Raw genomic sequence first — 20,316 nt, forward strand, 5'->3', positions numbered from 1 at the left:
AATTTTCGCTGAATTTCCGGTGGAAAATTTCGCGTGAAATTTGATTTTTCATTAGAAGCAACGTTGGATCTCGGTGAAAGCGGTAATGTAACCATTTGTCGAATTCAGAGATTGTCAGTCAAAGAAAGTTGCAAAGAGTGAGGGAACAGAATAATGGTTAATGCGGATCCGCTTTCACGATGTTATCAACCCTCTTCTTGGTACAAAGCCGGAAGAAGATTTTCGCGTCGAGCGAGCCCAGCTCGGAACTTTATTAAGAAGGTCAGAACTCTTCGACGAGGAGCGAATAGGTTATTACACTTAAATATATGTCCGTGAGTGCTTCCTTCAAAAGATGCTTGGCTCCTTTCTTCTTTTTTCTTTCTATGCTTTAATACGCTATTATGACCTCCTACCTATTGCCTCATTACCTTATGATCCAAAATCAAGCTGCTTCTACAACCCTGCTTTAAACTTCCCTCTTAGTCTTCCTTACAATCATACGCGACTGAATTTCTCTTCGACAAATTTTGAAACAAATGTCTAAAACTGTTTCAGTTTAGTTACATTCCCCATCTCTTCCACGATTTTCCACTTTGCGACTTCTCCTAACTTTCCCCCGCCACTTCCCGCCCTCGACGTCCTTTCCAAGGTTTCACTCGAACCTCTCACCCTCTTTTCGCTCTTTATTGTTTCCTCGCCGTTTCCAGGCTTTCTTTCAATCTTATTGCGCGATTTGAACCCCGCACTGGTCACGAGTCGACCAAAAGACGTACTCCGCGTTCTCGATAGGTGTCCGTGAATCATTAAGCGGGCCCGTCACGTATCTCATAGTTAAGGCTCCATTGGGGTGAGCGCAATACCGGCCAAGGACCAATTTCGACTCGCCTCCGCCACCTGATCCGCACACCTCTCGTCGTGATTTCCCTTAAGCAGCGGCGCATGCACCACCGCGAGCTTCATTTCCTCCTCCGACCCCTTTCTTTTCCTTCTCCCTTCGTACAAGCCAGCGGGGTACCAGCGACGCCGCAATAATCGTCACAATTCCATTTTACTGTCCCCAAGACCGGGACGCGGCGAGCTCGTTCAACTGGCAGCTCGAATAAACGGAATAAGAGACAGAGAGGGACCACCGCCTGGAGGATCTTCTACGCGATCTTCTCGTCTCTGCAACGGGACTTCCTCTCGTTGGAAATTAGGTGGACATGCTCGGAGCCAGCCATCGAATGGCTCGTTCGCCGGAAGTGGATGCTTCTTTTTTTATGTACCCATAAGAATGGATGGTGTTTCCGGGGGATTGGATTGCGCTTTCGAATGGGAGGGTCGGGACCAGCGGCAGGTCGCGCGAGCAGGATAATTGCGACGACCAGAGGAATTTTCGAAGGACCTGAAAATAATGCAAAATTAGAATTGTCTGAAATTCACTGTAGATTCTTACACGCTGCGATATTTTGAAACGTAACAACTATGAACTCTCGTCGATTGAGGGATGCTAAGAAAAGTCTAACGTTGGTATATAAGTTCCTCCCAGCTTTCAGAATCACGAGCGCTCGCCTATCTCGCGTCAATGAAAAAGTAGTTCGAGTAAGTTTGCGGTGATGCACTTAAAACTGAAGCGAACAATGCGATACACCCGAGTTTACGCGGTTTAACGCGGCCGCCGCGTAAAGGAGCAGCCTTAAAACGCGTAGCTGTGGAACTAAAACCGCCCACGGTGCCGTACACGTTCCCGTGAACGGGGAGATTAAAAAGTGGAAGACGCGATGATAGCAGGATTACCTCGTCTATCTCTGTCCGTTCTCGTGCGAAGCTGGTTATCGTCGCTTGAGAACCAGGATGATTCTGGTTCCCAATCCAGAGTTCCCATGAGGACTACACCAATAGCAGCTACGCGAGACGCACGGTCAAACTTTTTTGCCATTCTTCCGTTTTCGTCCCATTTCGTTTCGTGGAATTAACTCTGGAATTAATGGATAAATCCACGCAGAAATGAGCGAGAAACACACATTTCTCTGCATCGAACCTCAGAAATCGCGTGCAATGTTCATCTCTTCCGTTCGAGACGAAGGTAACAAAAAGCAAATAAGCGAATAAACGAAAAGGAAGTAACGCGAAACGGTTCGATCGGATATTCGACTCGCGGGCCCAATCGACACAACACGTCCGGAATATATTAATTGAATCGGACTGGGAGGGTTTTAAAGGATCACCTCGCGTCACGAATTCGCAGGCGAAGTCATTTTTTAAATCAATCCCCGCCACGCGTTGGTCAAAGGTTTCGAACCGAGCTGTAATTGAAATAATTGAAAAGTCATTCCGCGTTGTAGCTTTTTAATTACCAAATGGCACGCCACGGGACGGATACGGATGATTCGAAAAAAAAAATCCCGCGACCCCTTTGACAGAACGTATTGCTTCATTGTATCCGCTGTTTCGATCGATATTAAATGTTTACCCGCTATGCTTCGCGCGATAACGATTAATTTCGTTCAACTAACAACGAGCAGCGATTGATTCTCCTAGAGAGATCAGGAGATTCGAATTTCGATTTAAACCAGAACGTTCGACCTGTAATTTAGACCGCATTTTTTAAATGAAACTATTTGCTCGAAATAATTGGATACAGGTCTCGATACGTGGGAATATCGATGGACGAGGAGGGAAATATTTGCCGCGTCAAATTCGTTGACTGTTAATAATTACTTCGAACCTTTACACGGGGAATGAAATCCGTTTTTAAGCGCGGGAAGTTCGTAGACAGCCGCCAGGACAAATAGTCGAGATATCGCTTTCACGTGACCCGCTCGAATAGAAATCTCAATTGTCATCGAGTCATCGCGGGTTCCGACGTTTTAATTAAAACTTCTCGCTGGCGGAGTGCGAAATGTTTCCCGTGATAACGCCGGCAACCGTCGACGAAGAAGGGAACGGGACAAAAGGAAGCCAACCGGACTAAATCGGCGACACATAACGCATCGATTCGATCGATGTCGAAGTTCGCGTCGAAAAATCAATCAGAGAGAACGATTCAATTTAAACGGAGCTACAGTCGTACGAATTCATTTTTTTATCAGATATTATCGATGACTAAAAAAGTTGAGGATAAAAGTAGCGAAATCACTGGTTCGCTATCCGATTCCACGATCGATCAGGGGACAGCGAGAGAATTCGTTTCCTCGTGCCATTAACCCTCTGCTTAACGAACATCGTAAATCAAACGCTCGAACGAAAAAGCAAAAGGAGAATGGCTGATATCATAAAATCTCCTCGAATAAAACAACAGTCGATAATACGATACGAAAAGAAATGGAATAACGAAGAGAGATTGGGAAAAAGAAATAGCGTTGAGGGTGAGGGGCGTGTGGAAAAAGTTGGAAGGGTTGCGAGGGACAGAAATTGGGTTAAAGCCCACCGGCGAAAGCAGCTCTGTTCCCTTTTTTAACGAAGTACCGGTTTAATAAGAAGGTTGCGCTATTAGGTCCTAAGTAAACGAGTTAATCCGGCACACCTGTCGAATCAGAGGGTGTAGCAGCATCCGTTGGACGGGCCACGTAGAATCCTTTCAACTTAACGACCCAATAAAACAGCCCTCGCGTTGACCTATAACGGTCAATACGAACGGTAATTGCTTTCTTACTTTTTAGTCGCTTTCCCCCCGTCGTTACTCCCTTTTCAACGTTACTCTCTCGCCCCGAAATTTCCTAAAGAGAGACATTTCTCAGCTGAATCGTTAGAGCTACTCTAGCCAATTGGCTCTACGCGAAATAAACTTTTTCACCTCGATAGAGGGTATCGATTTTTGTCTGGTTCGAAAAAAACGAAAGGTCTCGCTCTAATTTTTCGCGTCAATTTGGTAACGCTTCGCAGTTCACTCCAATTTGCAGCGGAAATGAATGGTCTTCACCCCAGAAACGTTTTTTCGACACCTTAACAGCGCGGATCTGGGTCGTTGCGTTTATAATTACTCGAGAGTGTTGCAAAAACTACAGAGAAGTGGTGTTATTTTTCAAACCGATGTTTTTTAAACGAACAGAAAAAAAAGCAGCGCATTTTACTCGAATTTCAAAACGTTGTGTCGTTAAAATATTCTATCACGATCGTATTGTGTCTTATTCGATAGCGTTTTTAGGCACGTTGAAACTTTGGCGGCAGAAATTATCGGTAGAACACGGTTCGATTAAAAATTACGTTACCTACAGGAGTTTGAATAATTATATGCGGAAATATCGTTCGTTGAGAACAATTATGCGAGCGTTCCACTGACGCGAGCCAGTACACACAGTAGTTTGTTGTACATTATAAACGACACCGGTTTCACGTCAGTTTTCAATAGCCAGCGTAGAACGAATTCACGATTATGTAGATTCAATTGCTGTCATTAGAGAAATTACAGAACGAAATTGAGTTCCCCCAGTTTTACCAGCAGTTGTGCGTAATACGAATGTTCGCGCGATGCATTCGCGTATTCGCTCGTTTTGTCCACCGTTTCAGTTTCGACGAGCATATTTAGCAACTACGAGTGGAAGTCAGAATTGTATTAACGACCCTAATTCACTTTAATGCAGCCCAGCAGCAGAGAGATTAATTGAATCGAAAAACTTTCTCAGGAAACGTTCAAACCGATAGCAACAGCGTTTGGTAATTGAAATTGTTCTGAAAAAATATTGAAAACAATGTGTAACGTTATCCTCTTGATCCGGGATACGAAAAAAAAGCTCGCGCGAAATCCGAACGCGAGCCGTAACGCAAGAAGAGGATCGTTACGGGTCGCGGCAATTTATTCGAACGCCGCGCGTATATCACGGAATTGAATGTTCCGATTACCTTATTCCACGCATGCCCGTTACGAAACCGATTATGTCTTTCACCTCGACACCGCGCACCACTGTCTACAGCGTCTCGCGTATTAGGATAAACTGCCGCGATTACGACAGGTGGAGCCGCTCGTATTTTGCAATTTTCCTGTCTGGCCACGGCGAGATGCGGCAAATTGCTGCCCGTACTATTTATGACCGCCGTACGCACATTTCGTTACATCACGCCGCTTCAGACGGCCCGAAATGGCGTCGATACAGGGCCGAGGCGAAGTGACTTTCGTCTCGGCGAACCCCTCGGTTCCTCACTCGAGGCGAACGAACTCCTTTTCATTTTTTCCATCTCCAACCTTTGTATCGCGTTAAAAGCGCGTTCTTGCTTTTCTTTTTGTTTTTTTTTTTGAGGGGGGAAAAAATGATAGTTAGTCCCAGATTTATTAATAAACGCGGTGTTATTGAATGGAAGGCAGCGGAACCGGTTTTCAGAATATCTTTGCTAGCTACCCAGCATTCATTTTGCCTCTCGCATAATTAATAATCGGGTTCCTTGATTCACTTTCACGGTGTTCGACTCTTCGAGTAGGTTCGCACGTGAACAATCACGTCGAGCGGAAGCAAAGGTTCGCCTTCGAAATCTTTTTATCGCGGTCGCGTCGAGTCGCGAATGTGAATTGAACCGTGTCTCTAACTGTTGGAGGAATTAAAAGGAGAAGCGGCATCGATCTTGGCACTATAAGCGCCATGCGTTATTATCCTCTCATCTGTTTCCGATGCTATCTTCATGTTCCTGCTAATTAACACCTATGCCTCGTTCATTGTAGCCTACGGCGGAAGCAGAAACGCATTCACGCTAAGGCACTGTTAGCCTATCGAGAACGCCGACGAGAAGCCCAGGGACAATAACAGTGTGAACGACGTGCAATTAAACTGGAATGAAATTTCTTTGATCTTCTTCCTTCGCGAAAAAATATTCTATTGCCAAGAAATATTACCAGAAAATGCGAAAAATTATTTAGTACAATTACTTTCTTATTTAATAACGCAAATGATATGATTTTTTAAGAATTTTATCAAATATTCGACACTCTATTTATTATGCAATATTTTTTGTTACCAAATTATTGCGTTACCAATGTAGCGTAATGTAGTGATCGTAAATAACTCAATGAAATGCCACGCTATTTTGAGTGTGCACATGTTGTGCAAGAAAAAGGATAAAACAAACGCGCAGCAGATTAGCTCGTAAAGTACCAAGGATCGAGCTGCAGGACGACACACGGTTGCAAAGGAGAACACGAGGCGTGCGAGTTGCAGCTGGTTGGTCGCTGCGAATAACTTTGTAACTCCCGCTGAACTAATAATAATCCTAGCTCATTAAACACCGGCTGGAAACTTAATCGGCGAATTTCCGCCAGCTCTCAGACGTCTGGATCCGCGGGATGCGCGAACCCGGATACACGCGAGTTCCCGGCAACTTTAAATCTACCGAGTTTATCGCATTCACCAGCTCGAAATTACGTTACTGCGGGAACAACATCGAACTGCATTGCGACGCGACTGTTATTAGGACATCGCCTATGCCAGCGTTTGTACGCGTGGTTTTGTTCACATCATTCGTTAGTTCGCGTGGAATAATTCCGTGTCAAAGAAACCCCGTCGAATGCACACTGAAGCTCTTTCAAGCCAGAACTGTTATCGTACGTTTACATATGTAGACTAGAAATACGACTGACAAACACGAGGCGTATTCGATAGGAAAACCGGTCTTGAACGGCAGAAATTAGGTATGCGAGCCAACGTGGCTTTATCTCCTCTCTTTTTCTCAACTAGCGTTTCTTCAAGTTTCAGCTAAAACATTTGTTATTCCCCTTCCTTAACAGAGAACTGGTTAAACCGTGAATACACGGATTTTCAACACTTTCCTAGGAATAAATCCTCCGGCCACCGTAATCCCCCCAAAAAGATTGAAACGAATTGAAGCCACGTTCCTCATACTCGCCCCTGGATTTCCATATCTGTCTGGCTGCCGGCCAGACGAATTAGCCCCCATCCTCCTCCCTCTCGAAGACAGACACGCGTATTAAATGAAAGCGTTACCAATCTAACCATTTTTGTTTCTCTCGACCTTTTCAGAACTCCGAGATATCGCTCTTCGAGACGAACATCCGTTTCATGGGAAGCCTGCTGGCCTGTTACGCCCTCACTGGGGACGTGATGTTCCGGGATAAGGCGGCCCAGCTAGGCGAGCGGATGTTGCCTGCTTTTCAGACGGAAACCGGAATACCTCACTCCCTCATCAATCTCCATACCGGGGTAAGTTCGGGGATACCGCGGCGGCGCCTCGACCGCCGCGTTTTAATGTTAATTACTTCCGGCGTGACCGCGGCTGGGCTTAAATATTCCACGGGGAAGAAGAAGCCAGATTTACGATGCCGATCGCACGGTGAAACGTTCGCCTGGGTATTTGTCAGGACGAAACGCGCCCTGGGCTCGTAACAAGACTCGCGAAGGCAGCCGCGTCGAACGCGACGCCATTTTGGTACCGCGACGTCCGAGCTTTGCCGCGCGAGAGACTAAAATATTGGATACGGATAAAAGAAAATGAGATTTTAGTGGCATGCTTTTTACTATGCACTTTATTAGAAGGCTTCGAGAAGGAATTGTATCGCTCGATAGAAAATCTGGGGTTCTCCCCTATTTTTAAGAAAAAATGACCAATAACATTTCACTGTTTACATACGAGATTCTATTTTATTTCTGAACACAAGCTTCATTATTGCTCTTACGTTGATTTGCTGAAATAATTCAACATAGAAATGACCAATTAATTCTTTCATTATCTTTCGTATAACATGAAGCAATGTTAGGTACTGTTATAAAGTGTACTAAATGACGACATAGCTTAAGTTAAACAGCCAGTATTGAATCGCGCGTACAAATAGAACTGAAAGAAATAGCTACGAAGCTTGTGCGGGAGTCTGTCAAAGAGGTCTCCGTCAAGGAAGACGCAAATCTCGTGGCAGAGAATCAGTCCGTAAAATAGCAGCGTAGCGCTCTTTGCGTCGCAGAAATACGCCTTTGGCAGTAGAAAAAAGACAGTCGAGGAGATCTGGAGGGAAGGCAATAACCTCGGCGGTTTTTGCACCGGGGTTAGAAACACAGGGCTGCGGATGCGTTCGTCGGTTTAATTGAAACGATTCCGTCAAGTCACGTTCACCGAAAGCGACGGGCCGCGATTAATATGCAAATTCTTAATTGGACGAATAATAGGGCCGCGGAAACCGGTGTTTCATCGCTTTGTCCATTCCACGGTGTTTCCCTTCTCTATTTCCCTTCTTTCGTTCACCGTATCCTTTAATCCCTTTCTCCCCTTTGTCGACCCCATTTTCACGGCTGAATTTTTCAATCCATTCCTCCCCACCGTGTTATTCCTCTCTTTTCCTTTCTCGTTTCCTCGCGTATTTTTCCCCGCCCCATATTCCTACGCGTCCCACTCGCTTTTGTTTTTCGAACTTCGAAATCTCGACTACGGTTCCATATATCTCGCGTGACATTTTGAAGTACCGAGTTTAAAAAAAACCGTTCGTTCTGCCCCTTCCCGGTACAGTTCCATTCCGCGATACTTTCACCACCGCGCCGCTCTCGCCCACTGTTCTCGTCTCCCTTCGATCCAATTTTTCCACGCTGCCCGACACGAATGCCCGTTCCGACGGCGTTTTCCATTCCCCCATGGAGTGCTATAACACCGTGAAAACCGGTGGCACCGCGGATTCGGTTTAGAAACTTCGTCGCTTTCAATGGAAATACACCGGTAACTGTTTCGTTCACCGCGACACGTGAATCCCGCTGAATAAACGCCGGCTAACGAAATTCCGCGAATTTTCCGCGAGCGCATCCACGGCTCGACGCGATTTTAATTAAATATCGCGAGAATAATTATTTAAGCGATACACCATCTGACTGGACGATAAGTTATTTCGAGATAATTGTACGTTGGTTCGTACTCGAGCCAAAAGATACGTTTTCATTCGAAACACGATCGACGAAAGTAAAAGAGCAAACGTCGCGGGAATTTGACCGTCTTAAGTGATTAATTTTCCCATCTTCGTTTAAATCAATGCCTGCTTCGCGATTCGATCTGATCCGCCTAAAAATTCCAATTAAAGATACATTTCCATTATCACGGCCAATTAAAGTCCACGGTAGCGCACAAAATCGGGATAATTTCGCTCCGTCAAAGTTCGATGGCCACTGGGGGAGGGAATGGTTTCGCAATTATCAGATTTCCGGTTGGAGTTTTCGCGAAGCAATCAAGGATCGCTTCTTACGATTCGACCCGCGAGCCGGAGGCGAAAATTCGATTAAATTCCAGCCGCGAACCGAACGGTTTCATTATAGTCACGGCGTTGGCGGTGGCGGCGCGGTAATTTCCGTGACAAAGGTTAATATTTATCTTGCAGCCGTGAAGAACGGTACCGCGTTCGTTTCGCGGCGTACAGCGAACCGTCTCTATAAACACCAGTCGTCGTCTCTGTTATTTTCGTTTAATTGAACCCGTTTGATTCAATCGCGGCACGACTTCGCCTTCTTCGTTTCTGGCTTTTTTTTTCATTCGTTCGCTTCCATCGCTCGCTCGCTTCGAGCAAGAAAAATCCTCTTTCCATCCCCGACCAATCCAGGCTGATCTTTTCACAATGATCCGACGGGCGGTTCCGTCGTTGGGAATTTTCAGGCGAGCAAGAATTACGGCTGGGCTAGCAGCGGGTGCAGCATCCTCTCTGAAATTGGCACGATGCACCTCGAATTCACCTACCTAAGTGACATCACTGGCAATCCGGTTTTCAAGAGCAAGGTGGAGAACGTGAGGAAGGTGCTGAAGAACCTGGAGAAACCCAAAGGGCTCTATCCGAACTACATCCACCCGAAGACCGGGAAATGGGGCCAGCGTGAGTTGTTCTTGCAATATTTATTTCAAGTACTGAGCGAATCGAGCTCGATGGACTGCGTAAGATTTGCGCGAAGATTTGCCGTGGAATTTTGAAATCTTGAAAGCTCGAAGCTTTCCGTGTAACGTGAATTAGTTAATAACCCATCGCGCCTTAGTTTATGGCAGAATAACAGAAACGGAGACACATCGTAAGCGTGTCTCCGTTTTCGCGTTTCGTTGCAGTTAAAATTACGAAACGGGGGACCGAAGCGCATAGCAGCGATGATAAATCTTGCAAGCTGATACACAGTATCCAATGTCGTCCATTAACTACGTGCTTAAATTATTGTTCGCATCAATTCCCGGGCGACGATCGGTTTGCTGGCAAAAACAGGAAACTAATTATTCCTCCCATAATACGTCTCGCCTTCATAAATTTCGCACGTGTGTATATAATGAGCGGACTGTCTCTCGAAGAGCCACTTTAAGGCTCGAATGCTTGCGAACCGGATTTAAATAGAATTAAAAGTAACTTTGTTCGTAAAAAATCATCCGTACTCCCGAGAAATAAAAGCGGTCCTGCGAGGGCTTTAATTGCATAAAAAATTACGAACAAATGCAAATAGCCGATGAAAAATTGCTCGCGTGATTTATATCTGTCTGAGTATCAACAGGCGACGCAAAAATTCGCGTCACGGCCCGCTCCATCGAGGAAAGAAGAGACCAAGTCCGAAAAGACGAGCGATAACGATCGATATCGGATATGAACGCAGTCGATGTATGCATGCGCGCGTATCCGTGCGTTCGTACGTGACCCGCGCTTTATTACTGTAATTTCATTTAATAAATCTTCCTGCGCCCCGAGAATTTCGTCGCAAAATAGATTTTTAATCTGACGCCTGTCGATTACGAACGGTGGAAATAGTTTCGACGCGACAACCTCGAAGAACGGGCGCGAAACGGTGTTGCGCGCCCGCTCGAGCGCGAGGTGGTTGGTGCCCGGTGCGCGCATCCTTGCGGGTTTCCTTTTGTGCTCCCGTCGTCTTCCGACGGGCTGGGCTTCTCCGTGGCCGGCGCTCTTTGCGCCTTCCACCCGAATATCGCATTTATCATGCCTCTGCATCCCCTCCGGGTGCTAAATCCTCTGCCTCGCTCGTTGTTCCGCCGACTTTGTGCGCCTCCCGTATTTTCCCGTTGCGCGTATGACGATCCCTCGACGAATATTTATCATCGTCCTCCGACTCCCTTCCCTTCTCCTCCCTTAACCCTTCCTCTTTTTCCATTTTTCTTCCTTATTCCCGGGACTTCTTGCGCCTCCCTTTCTCTCGCCCCTTCGTTCGTCCAGGAGACCGTCAACCATCGAGTCTCCTTAAAATTTATGGTTCTATTGAATCTCGAAAGTCGTAGGTCTTGCTGAGAGAGAAAGAGAGAGGGAGGAAGGGAGAACTCAGGCCACAGCTAATTACCCGGCCGCCTGTATTCTACCTCGATGTCTGAATAGCCGATGAGCAGCTGGAGAAATCGGATGATGCGAGAAACGTTTAAATACTCTCCTTAGATTTAATAATATTGTATATCGAGACAGTATTCAGTCGACGATGGTTGCTTGAATCGATGGATCGATAGAATTTTATTCGAAACTAGCCACGTCGCTAGTAATTAACCCGATAACTTTTTAACGCTGCACGTCCTCAGGTTCGTATAAATGAGCAGCTCCATTATTCAACATTTAAAAGGAGAAAGAAATCCAGCTGGAAATCATGTTCGCCAAAGTCGCTACCAAAGACAAATTTACTTTTCCACCCTATTTCGATCGGAGTCACTCCGTTCCTCCCGAGCACGTTTCTAGTCCATCGTGAAGAGCGAGAGGAAACGGTGGAAAACGAAAGTGCTCGATGTTCACCGCAGCGGGAGCGGAAGGTTCGCGAGAGTGAAACCGAGCTCGAGCTCTCTTTGTCACGCCCGCTCTCTCAGACGAGAGTCGTCCGGAGTAGCACCCTCTTCATCGTGCAAAAACCTCGCCTCGATAGTCGCGTGGATACCGCGCGCAGCCATGGGGGTCTCCTCTGTGCCCTCGAGGACCTCTCGACTCCAACTGTCCCATATCATTTCGCTGCCTGTTCTTATAACGAGTGATTTCCATCTGTCCACTTCGAGTTACCGATTTCCACGTGTAACTTTTAATTCAACACCTGCAACAGTGAAAAATTACATATTCCACGTTGTCATCGAGTTATTCGTGCGCGATGCAACGTCTGTTGCTTCCATCCTGCGTCATCACTCGATCTCCACTAAAACAGATCACTTCTGACCCGACCCTCTTCGTAAATCTTGAACCTGGCTATCTCGAAGAATACGATTTCATACGCGAGTCAAGTATTGGAACGACGAATGGCGCCCGTGCAAACAAGTCGAAGAGTAACGGATCGCAAATATGGAGACTCGAAGGAGCTCTGGCTCAAAGCAATTGTCCTGTCGACTGAAAGTTCTCCCGGACGTTCTCGCCGTCGGTTTGTCTCCCGGCTTTGTTTCTACTTCAATGGGGAAGTTCCTCGAGGTAGAAAGCCGAGAATTATGAAACGGGTAATCTTACTTAGCGCTGGGATGCCTCGGTGTTTATTAAGACAGAGTCCTGCCTTTTACGCGACAGGTTTCTTTATCTTACAAGTTTCGGGGTGTGTAACGAGCTCGAGGGCCGTCGTAGTACGAGTCCGCGAGCTGCCCTAATGAAAATACTCTTTCTCTAATTATTCGGCACAAAGGAAATGCGAGGAAATAGTAGAGATTTTCTCGTGCCATTCCCCCTTTCTTATTCGAATGCATTTATTTCTATTATCTCAGTAAACCACCTTTTGTGTATGGAGTAAACGAGACTCGACGTTCCCACGGTCCAGCGACGCGTAGCGATCGTCGAACCGTGTATATTTATCCGTGTCAATTAAAATATTTATGGGTGCAATGAAAGGACAGGAATTTTCAAACGAAATTCAATTCACCTCTCGAATGTTAGAATACTCTGGACGTTTTTGCATATCATGCATACTCCAGGGATCTAGTTATTACTATTAATGCGTTCAAGTGCAAATCTTTTCATTTTAGAAGAATTACCTCGAAACGTACCTTATGTACAACAATCATTTCCATCGAGGATCGAATAACGCTGTTAATCAGTAGGCAATTTCGTAATGTCTCACTGGTACAGCGAAACCTACTCACGTTCCAGTTCACCGGTTACTAATCACAAAACTTTTAATTAGACAGTTTAGCAAGTTCTCTGATTGCTAAATAATGAACAGAAACGCGAGTAGGTTTCACTGGAACAACTAATCACCGCAATGCACAGATCGCTATTCTGCGTGTAATTCAACCCTTGAGGGTGTTATTCGATAATGATCGCCAAATGTTGGGATAATTCTTTCAGAATAACACGTTCAGAATTACTTTCGTAATCTATGCAACATTGATAAACAGTGAACAAACCTAACATTATTTTAATATAGAAGTAGTAACCAGTGGCGGCTCGTGGCTAAAGTTGATGGGGGATGCTGCACAGTTTCGTACAAAAATTCGTATATCTTTTTCATAAACTGCAGGTCAGCTACTAACGATAAGCTTAATGGTTAATATCGTATAAGTATAAAAGAAGAATTAAAGAAAAAAAAGATTCGTTGCAAACGTAATCGATAATATTAAGCGAAAAGTAGGGGATGTTGCAGTTCCACAGTGCCTATACGCGAGCCACCACTGGTGGAATCGATAAAATTGAGAGTAAAATCAAAGGAGACATATTTCGTTGTCGAATACAGATCACATGTCGCTGGGTGGTCTTGGCGACAGCTTCTACGAGTACCTGCTGAAAGCTTGGATCCAGTCCGGCAAGGAGGACGTCGAAGCCCGACAAATGTACGACGAGGCGATCGCGGCGATAGATCAGCACATGATCAAGACGTCGCCTGGCAAGCTGCTCTACGTGTCAGACCTGAAATACGACAGGCTGGAGCACAAGATGGGTCATTTAGCGTGTTTCGCTGGTGAGCTTAAAAAAAAAATTCTTTCTTACTTTCACCCTTTACAGACTATCGTAGAGGAAAATCGTCTACGAACTCACTCTGCTTAATCCTTTCTACTCCCTACAACTTGCTATAAATCATTCGAACCCCATTTCGAACTGTAAAAACACCGCTTTGTCCATTTTCAGGTGGCATGTTCGCATTGGGCGCGAAAACTCTGCAAACCGAATTGTCCGATAGATACATGACAGTGGCCGCTGGGCTGACGAACACCTGCCACGAGTCGTACGATCGCAGCCTGACCAAACTCGGACCGGAAGCCTTCCACTTCATCGAGGGCAACGAGGCGAAGAGCTTGAAAAACGGCGAGAAATATTACATTCTTCGACCGGAGGTTGGTTTCGTTTAATTTCATCGAGGCAACAGAAACGCCTCGCGCGACGATACGAACTCTTATCGTGGAAAAGAAACGACGAGACGAAATACAAAATCGTACGCGAGAACGAATCGAGTCCGTAAACGGAAACGAACGTTTCATCGTTTATTTCCGGACGTTTTCTCCGTTGGTAACTGAAATATTCAATCCAACCGTTTTTCGCGCGTCATCCGCCGCGGTGAACAGAGACGGGTCACCGAATTCCATGGTAAAATATTTCTCTTTCAGACGTTCGAGTCGTACTTCGTGATGTGGCGGCTGACAAAGGACCCGAAATACCGTGAATGGGGCTGGGAGGCTGTTCAAGCGCTCGAGAAATACTGTCGCGTTCCAGGTGGCTTCACTGGGCTCCACAACGTTTACCTGGCTGAGCCACCCCAGGACGACGTCCAGCAGAGCTACTTCTTCGCGGAAACGTTAAAGGTACGACGAGTCCACGCTGTGATCCCTCAGATTCCCGCTCGAATCTGTTACGTTCCACGCGTTACCAGAAAAAGAACAAAACTAACCGCGATCCGCGTTATTTCCAACTTCTCGTGGCCGCAATAAACGCGCGTTAAGGAACACTCACCGCGTCGTTGCACCGTTTACAATCGCGTCCACAAATTTTCATTTAACCGTTCGCCTGGAACCGCGCGGTCGATGAAACATTTCCTGGCCGTTCGCAACCCGTTTAAAGTTGCATTATCCTTGAAACGCGTGGCCGCATCGTTAACTTCCGGTTAAACGGGAAGGTTCCAACCGAATTCCCACGAGTGCTCACCGTATAAACGAAGACGATTAGAAAATGAAACGAGGGTTTGGCCATTATCGGTTGTAATTAGTCGATTCATCCAGAACACGGTTTGCGACTAGCAAATTAGAGAAATTCTGAGTGTAATAAATATATAAATTGTTTTTCTTCGTAATTTTCAGTACCTCTACCTGTTGTTCAGCGACGACGATCTCATAAGTCTAGACGAATGGGTGTTCAACTCCGAGGCGCACGTACTTCCCATCAGAGGCAACCCACTCTACCGACCAGCCCCTCCTTTATAATTCAAAGGCAACCCCTTCGCACCAGGATGAAACGACGCGGCAGGATCGGTTCGAACGGCTCGGGAGTTCTCCGTTGTACATAACTCGACGAGGCAAGAGCGACGCGAACCACGCGGAACAATCAGACTAACTTAGCCACGCGGAACAAGAGATCACGCTCGAGGACTCGCGACAGTGTGTACGCGACGCGAGAAAAAAAGCAAATACGGTAACAAACAGTGAACGTTTCAATAGTTGAAGAAAAAGCGAAACGGAACGAAACAAAACAAAACAAAAAAGAAGCAAATGAAAAAACGAGAAAGCAAGAGACAGCAGACGAATCGAAGAACACGTTTGTAATTGTCTGTGAGACTGATGGACAGATCGATGAACAATGAGAATAGAGAAACGCGGAGAGACGGGACGAGCAGCGTGGCGGACGCAGCCCGTAAAAAACCACGTGCCCTCGTGATTAATACAATTAAAAATAATTATTTTAGGTAAAACGAAGACGATAGGGGAGGGTGGAGATGATAACGGACACTATTTAAACGGAGAAATATATACACACCCAGATAACACGTACAGTACGTTTGTAAATAGCGAGGAACGAGTGAGTGCGTGAAGAATACATATACATAGGATAAATCGCGGGACATGGGGAGAGTGGTGGTGAACGAGTGAGAGGAAGCGAGACACGTACGAATGGGGAAAAGGAGGAACTTTAAATAGACAGGGAGGAGGATGGGGTGGGGGCAGAGTGAAAATTGAACCGTTTGCCTGAGTGTTTCGCCTATTCCTTTTTTCGTCCACGGTACACAAAAATAGATCCAGCCAGTCGAATTTATCGGTGGATTCCGGTCGGATGTATCGGTGATTATCGTGATACAGTCGCTGGTTTTTAACCGACGCGTTTCTCTTTGCCTTCTTTCTTTCGTTCGAGTCGTTTCTTTTATCTTTTTCGCAAAACGCGTCGCGTTAAAGCTCGCAAGGAAATAGTTGAGAAAGACGGAACTGATACAAAAATTGTCTATTGGGTAACATATAAACGCGGTAATTAACACGATATAATTGGTTGCGGGATTCTGTGGGAAAATGTTATATTAAAGTAACGAATCGTTTTTAGAAAAATATTGCGAGCGAGTACGTTGAAAGTGTTCTTAAAAATGGAACGAAAATGACAGTCCTCCGGGAAGATCGATCGGTGGATTTGCAAATCTTTCTCTGCTTGATCGACCACTTTTCAGACTTGAACCGGACGTAACCTTCCGCTTTTCAGTCTTTTTCTATGTTTTTCTACTTTTGAATAAAGGACACACACCTCTGCTTCGATCGTCTCGGTGGCAGAAAGCGCCGATGGAAATTTGTTCGATAAGTCGTGCTCGCGTTTACGTTCAATCGCGACGAATTTCATTCTGTTCTCTTTTGTTCTTGTTTTTTACCCCTCTGTAACGCTAGTTTTCTCTTCCAACAGAAGAAGAAACTCCAATTACGCCAAATAGTAATTAGTATGTGCAAATTGTCCATTTGTAAATGAAATCGCGTTCGTCACGAGTCATCGATCTGTTATTGTACAGAATTCTAAAAGTCGCGCTATTATTTAAATTGGATTACTCGCATAGACTCCCTTATTTCAGTTCAGACCATGCATAGGCGTTATAGAGGGTTAATCACTAGCGTTCGCGTTGAAATCGAGTTTCGTTCGCTTTGTTCGTCGATAGTTTTAATTCGTTCGAGTTTCAAAATAACGTGTTAAAGTCCCGAAGGGTAACGCTCTTAACGAACATTCGTGACGTTTCGACGGTAAAAAGAACTAATAAACGACACCAGCTATCGCATTTCACGTCGCGCGATCGTTAAACTCGTTTACGAGTTGGGAATGCTCCGTTACCGATCGATCGCTCGAGTCTCTCTCTGTTTAGAACAACGCGGGTCGCGATATCTGCGATGAGATTTGGAAGTCCCCCAGAAAATACGGGTGGCGAAGTTTGCGGAAACGGAGAAGGCAGCGCATAAATGGGTTACGTTTAAAAGTTCCTTATATACACCCTTTGTTTCCGCGCGTCGCGTTCGGTCGTTCCGCTGAATTTTAAAGCGGGTCGCGCTTGCTCCTCTTCTAACCCGCTCGATGAACTCTTCCGTGGGAAGTGCCGGTCGAAACTTTTCTGCGAAATTCCAAGTTTCAATCTTTATGAACCTAATATCGGGGAACGCGAGTAGACGCGCGGTGAATCGCGCGGAAAGATCTCGCGTCGATCCGATGCGGAGGACACGATCGATGGGATCGCGCGCCAACCCGAATCACTGCTAACGCGTTTTTCGAAAAGTCAATTATCCATTAACTGCCGTGCCTATGTAATGCTAGCGAACGAACGAACCAGAGAAACCAACAAATCCCACGATTTAAGCTTATAAATGGCGAGCTTGGATGATTCTACAGCCAGATTTCTATACGCAAATATTATCACAGTTTGGCCGTGTACGTGTTAGTTTAATAGCGCCAAAAAAAAAAAATACCAACGCGGTAATTAATTTCTATACGACCGCGTCGACGTCGATGATCATTGCACGTGGAAACCTGGATCATCTAATCACCGTCGCGCGACGAACGAGGGTAGTTTTCGTTTCTTTAATAATCCCTCGAATGCCTGGCACACAAAATCCGAAACAGCATCGACGAGTAATTAATCAGAGGGTTACCCTTCGATCGATGAAACGAAGCACCATCTGTCGAGTGCTCGTCGCGGAAGATTTTCAGCCATCGAGCGTCTCTTCGGGATCAGTCCGTGATCAGAAAGTTTGGTGCACGCATCGGTTTTTTCTTCTTCATTTGCGTGCACTGAAAGAGTTTACGAAGCGCGAGCCACGTCGACGATAATGAATGATTGTAATAGACGAATTGCTCGCGCCTCTAAGGCCGGATGCAGACGATCGTGTGTCGTTCGCGAGCGACTCGATAGTACGTTCAGGAAATAAACATAATTTATGATAGCAAATATATAAATCTCCATGACAAATATGAGAAAAACTTGGAATAACTTCTCTTCGATTCTATTCTCTAATTTAAGGCTTGTTTTTAAGGAAATACCAGAGTAATGCACTGCTGCGACGCATACGCGTGCGACACACGCTCGCCAGCATCGATTGGGAATCGTGACTAACGAGAAGAGGAAACTGCGGGGAAATGACGCGCGAAGTTAGTCGCGCGCAGGTAGTTTAGCGATCCGCGTAGCAACCGATAAACTAGCGTGTATATATACGAGGAGATATCAATGGAGAGAAGAAGAAAAAAAAAAGAAAGTCATATTCTGTACGAAGTATGAGGTGTAGAAAACAGAGTTATATTGCTGGTGTGCGATTGTATAGGCTTTGCAACGAACGAGAAAGAGAGAGAGAGAGAGAGAGTGCGTGTGTGAACGTGGAGAAACGAACGTGCGTAGGAGATATTGTAAATTAGAGCGAGACGCGTTTCCGTCGAACGTGATCCGTTCGAGTCGGATGCGTTTCCGCGTGGAGAGGCTGCGTTCGATATGCGGGAAACGAGTGGCGTTCTTGTAAAAACTGTGACTAATTCGAAACGGATGCGAGGAAGAGTTTTGTTCCGTCGAAGTTCTTTGGTTATCACGGTTTCAGAAAAGTCGAGGAAAATTTTGATCCGCGTCGGCAGAAGCGTGTACAGATCAAATTGTTGCGACAGTTTCTACGAGAACTAGTTTCTGTTAAGGCATAAATCCTGATTAGCAAAGATCGATTAACGCGTACGTATATCGAGCAATGTTGCAATCACATTTTGAACAATTAAGCTACGAACACGATGCTGATGAGTTCTGGAGGTGCCCAAGGCGGGCTTCTGTAACCCAGTGTAGTGTTCGTAACTTAAGAATTGAAAGAGTGCCTCGACGGCGTTGTTGTACAGAAATTAAAATCGGATGGCAAATATTTGCGAGACGAAAATGAAAATCGACGATTCCTGATGAAGCAGGCTCTGTTCCATTATCAACAAACTTCTAAAGCACTTCGAAATTCTAATCACTGCCCAACTCGTCTTGCTCCTCTTCTTCCAGGAATCACACGAATATTTTTCCAGTTCAACGAAGTTGTTGCCAAAAAAAATAAAAGAAGAAGGTCGCGTGTATTTTTGCTAACAAAAGAGAACGGGCGAATGGACTGTTAACGATCAGTTTGTCAATCGCGAGCCGTTTATCGTTTTTCGCAGTTCGACGTAGCACGCGGGGCGGGAGGCGTCGAAGAATGGCACTCGACGAACTTCCCGCGTCCACTTTCCATACAATCAGCGAGCATCGCACTCGTCGATGACTAAGACGGCCAGAAAGTTACTTAATGTATCATAATATAATATATTTCGCCTCTTGCCTGTTCGTTCCTCGATCTAAGGTGGCCGCTCAAAAGTCTATGTTTTCTTTTTCTTTTTTTTTTTTCTTTTTTCTATTTTGAGCGTTCATCCCCGGAACGGAAACGAGGCGCACCATCAAATGTACATCTATATCCGAAGAGGTATACACGTGTTTGCGTATGTTTTTCGTATACAATGAAAACGAATCGCTTTGAAGCGAAACGGAGGAACTTTGCCACGACGCGTTGCGAGGATTAACTTTCTGTTACACTTTGTGACGTGCATCCATCTGTGTAACATAAAGAGAGTTTGCGTTTCTCGTGGTTAATCGTGGTCAATCGTCGTTCTTCTAAGAGGTTCGTTGATCTTTCGATATAATTGCAACTGTTATTCGTTCGCGGACGCGTTCGCTGTTACTCAAATTTTCAAAAGCGATTTCCTTGACGAAACAGAATCAAAAGTATGCTGTCTTTTTCAGAAAGACTTCAAAATTAGGAATTTTCAATGCAGTCGTTCGCAGTACTATGTATCTTAGCGTGTGAAGTGCAAGGGGTTGTTAAACGGAAGCTGTATTTCATCGAAAAGAGAAATGAGAATTCAACGAACAGGCCACTTTCAAATTTCATTTCTGGCCAAGTAAATCGCCTCGAAAATTCGTTAACAGCGGACCGTACCGACGAACTCCAGTGTCTTCTAGCGTGTGAACCAAGTCCCTCGGAATTGGACTAGCCGTATCTTCGTTTTCCTCCCTTTATACGCGGATGAACCGATCTAACGGA

At 45.5% G+C, this 20,316-nt stretch overlaps 1 protein-coding gene across 5 annotated transcripts in view; it reads left to right on the forward strand.

The window, feature by feature from the left end:
• Positions 1-15,592, forward strand: part of Alpha-man-ia (alpha-Mannosidase class I a) — a 430,149-nt gene extending 414,557 nt beyond the window's left edge. For 4 of the 5 annotated variants that reach the window (XM_076910412.1, XM_076910413.1, XM_076910410.1 and 1 more), the window contains 6 exons: positions 6,927-7,106; positions 9,526-9,739; positions 13,527-13,751; positions 13,919-14,124; positions 14,395-14,589; positions 15,082-15,570. In XM_076910412.1, coding sequence (XP_076766527.1) covers positions 6,927-7,106; positions 9,526-9,739; positions 13,527-13,751; positions 13,919-14,124; positions 14,395-14,589; positions 15,082-15,204 — 1,143 coding nt within the window. In that variant the 3' untranslated portion in view covers positions 15,205-15,570. Of the gene's footprint in view, positions 1-6,926; positions 7,107-9,525; positions 9,740-13,526; positions 13,752-13,918; positions 14,125-14,394; positions 14,590-15,081 lie in introns of all 5 variants that reach the window. The other variant, XM_076910409.1, reaches the window with a different exon arrangement.
• Positions 15,593-20,316: the final 4,724 nt, after the last annotated feature.

The sequence above is a fragment of the Xylocopa sonorina genome, chromosome 2 (genome assembly GCF_050948175.1).
Source record: "Xylocopa sonorina isolate GNS202 chromosome 2, iyXylSono1_principal, whole genome shotgun sequence".
Taxonomy (NCBI): Eukaryota; Metazoa; Arthropoda; class Insecta; order Hymenoptera; family Apidae; genus Xylocopa; species Xylocopa sonorina.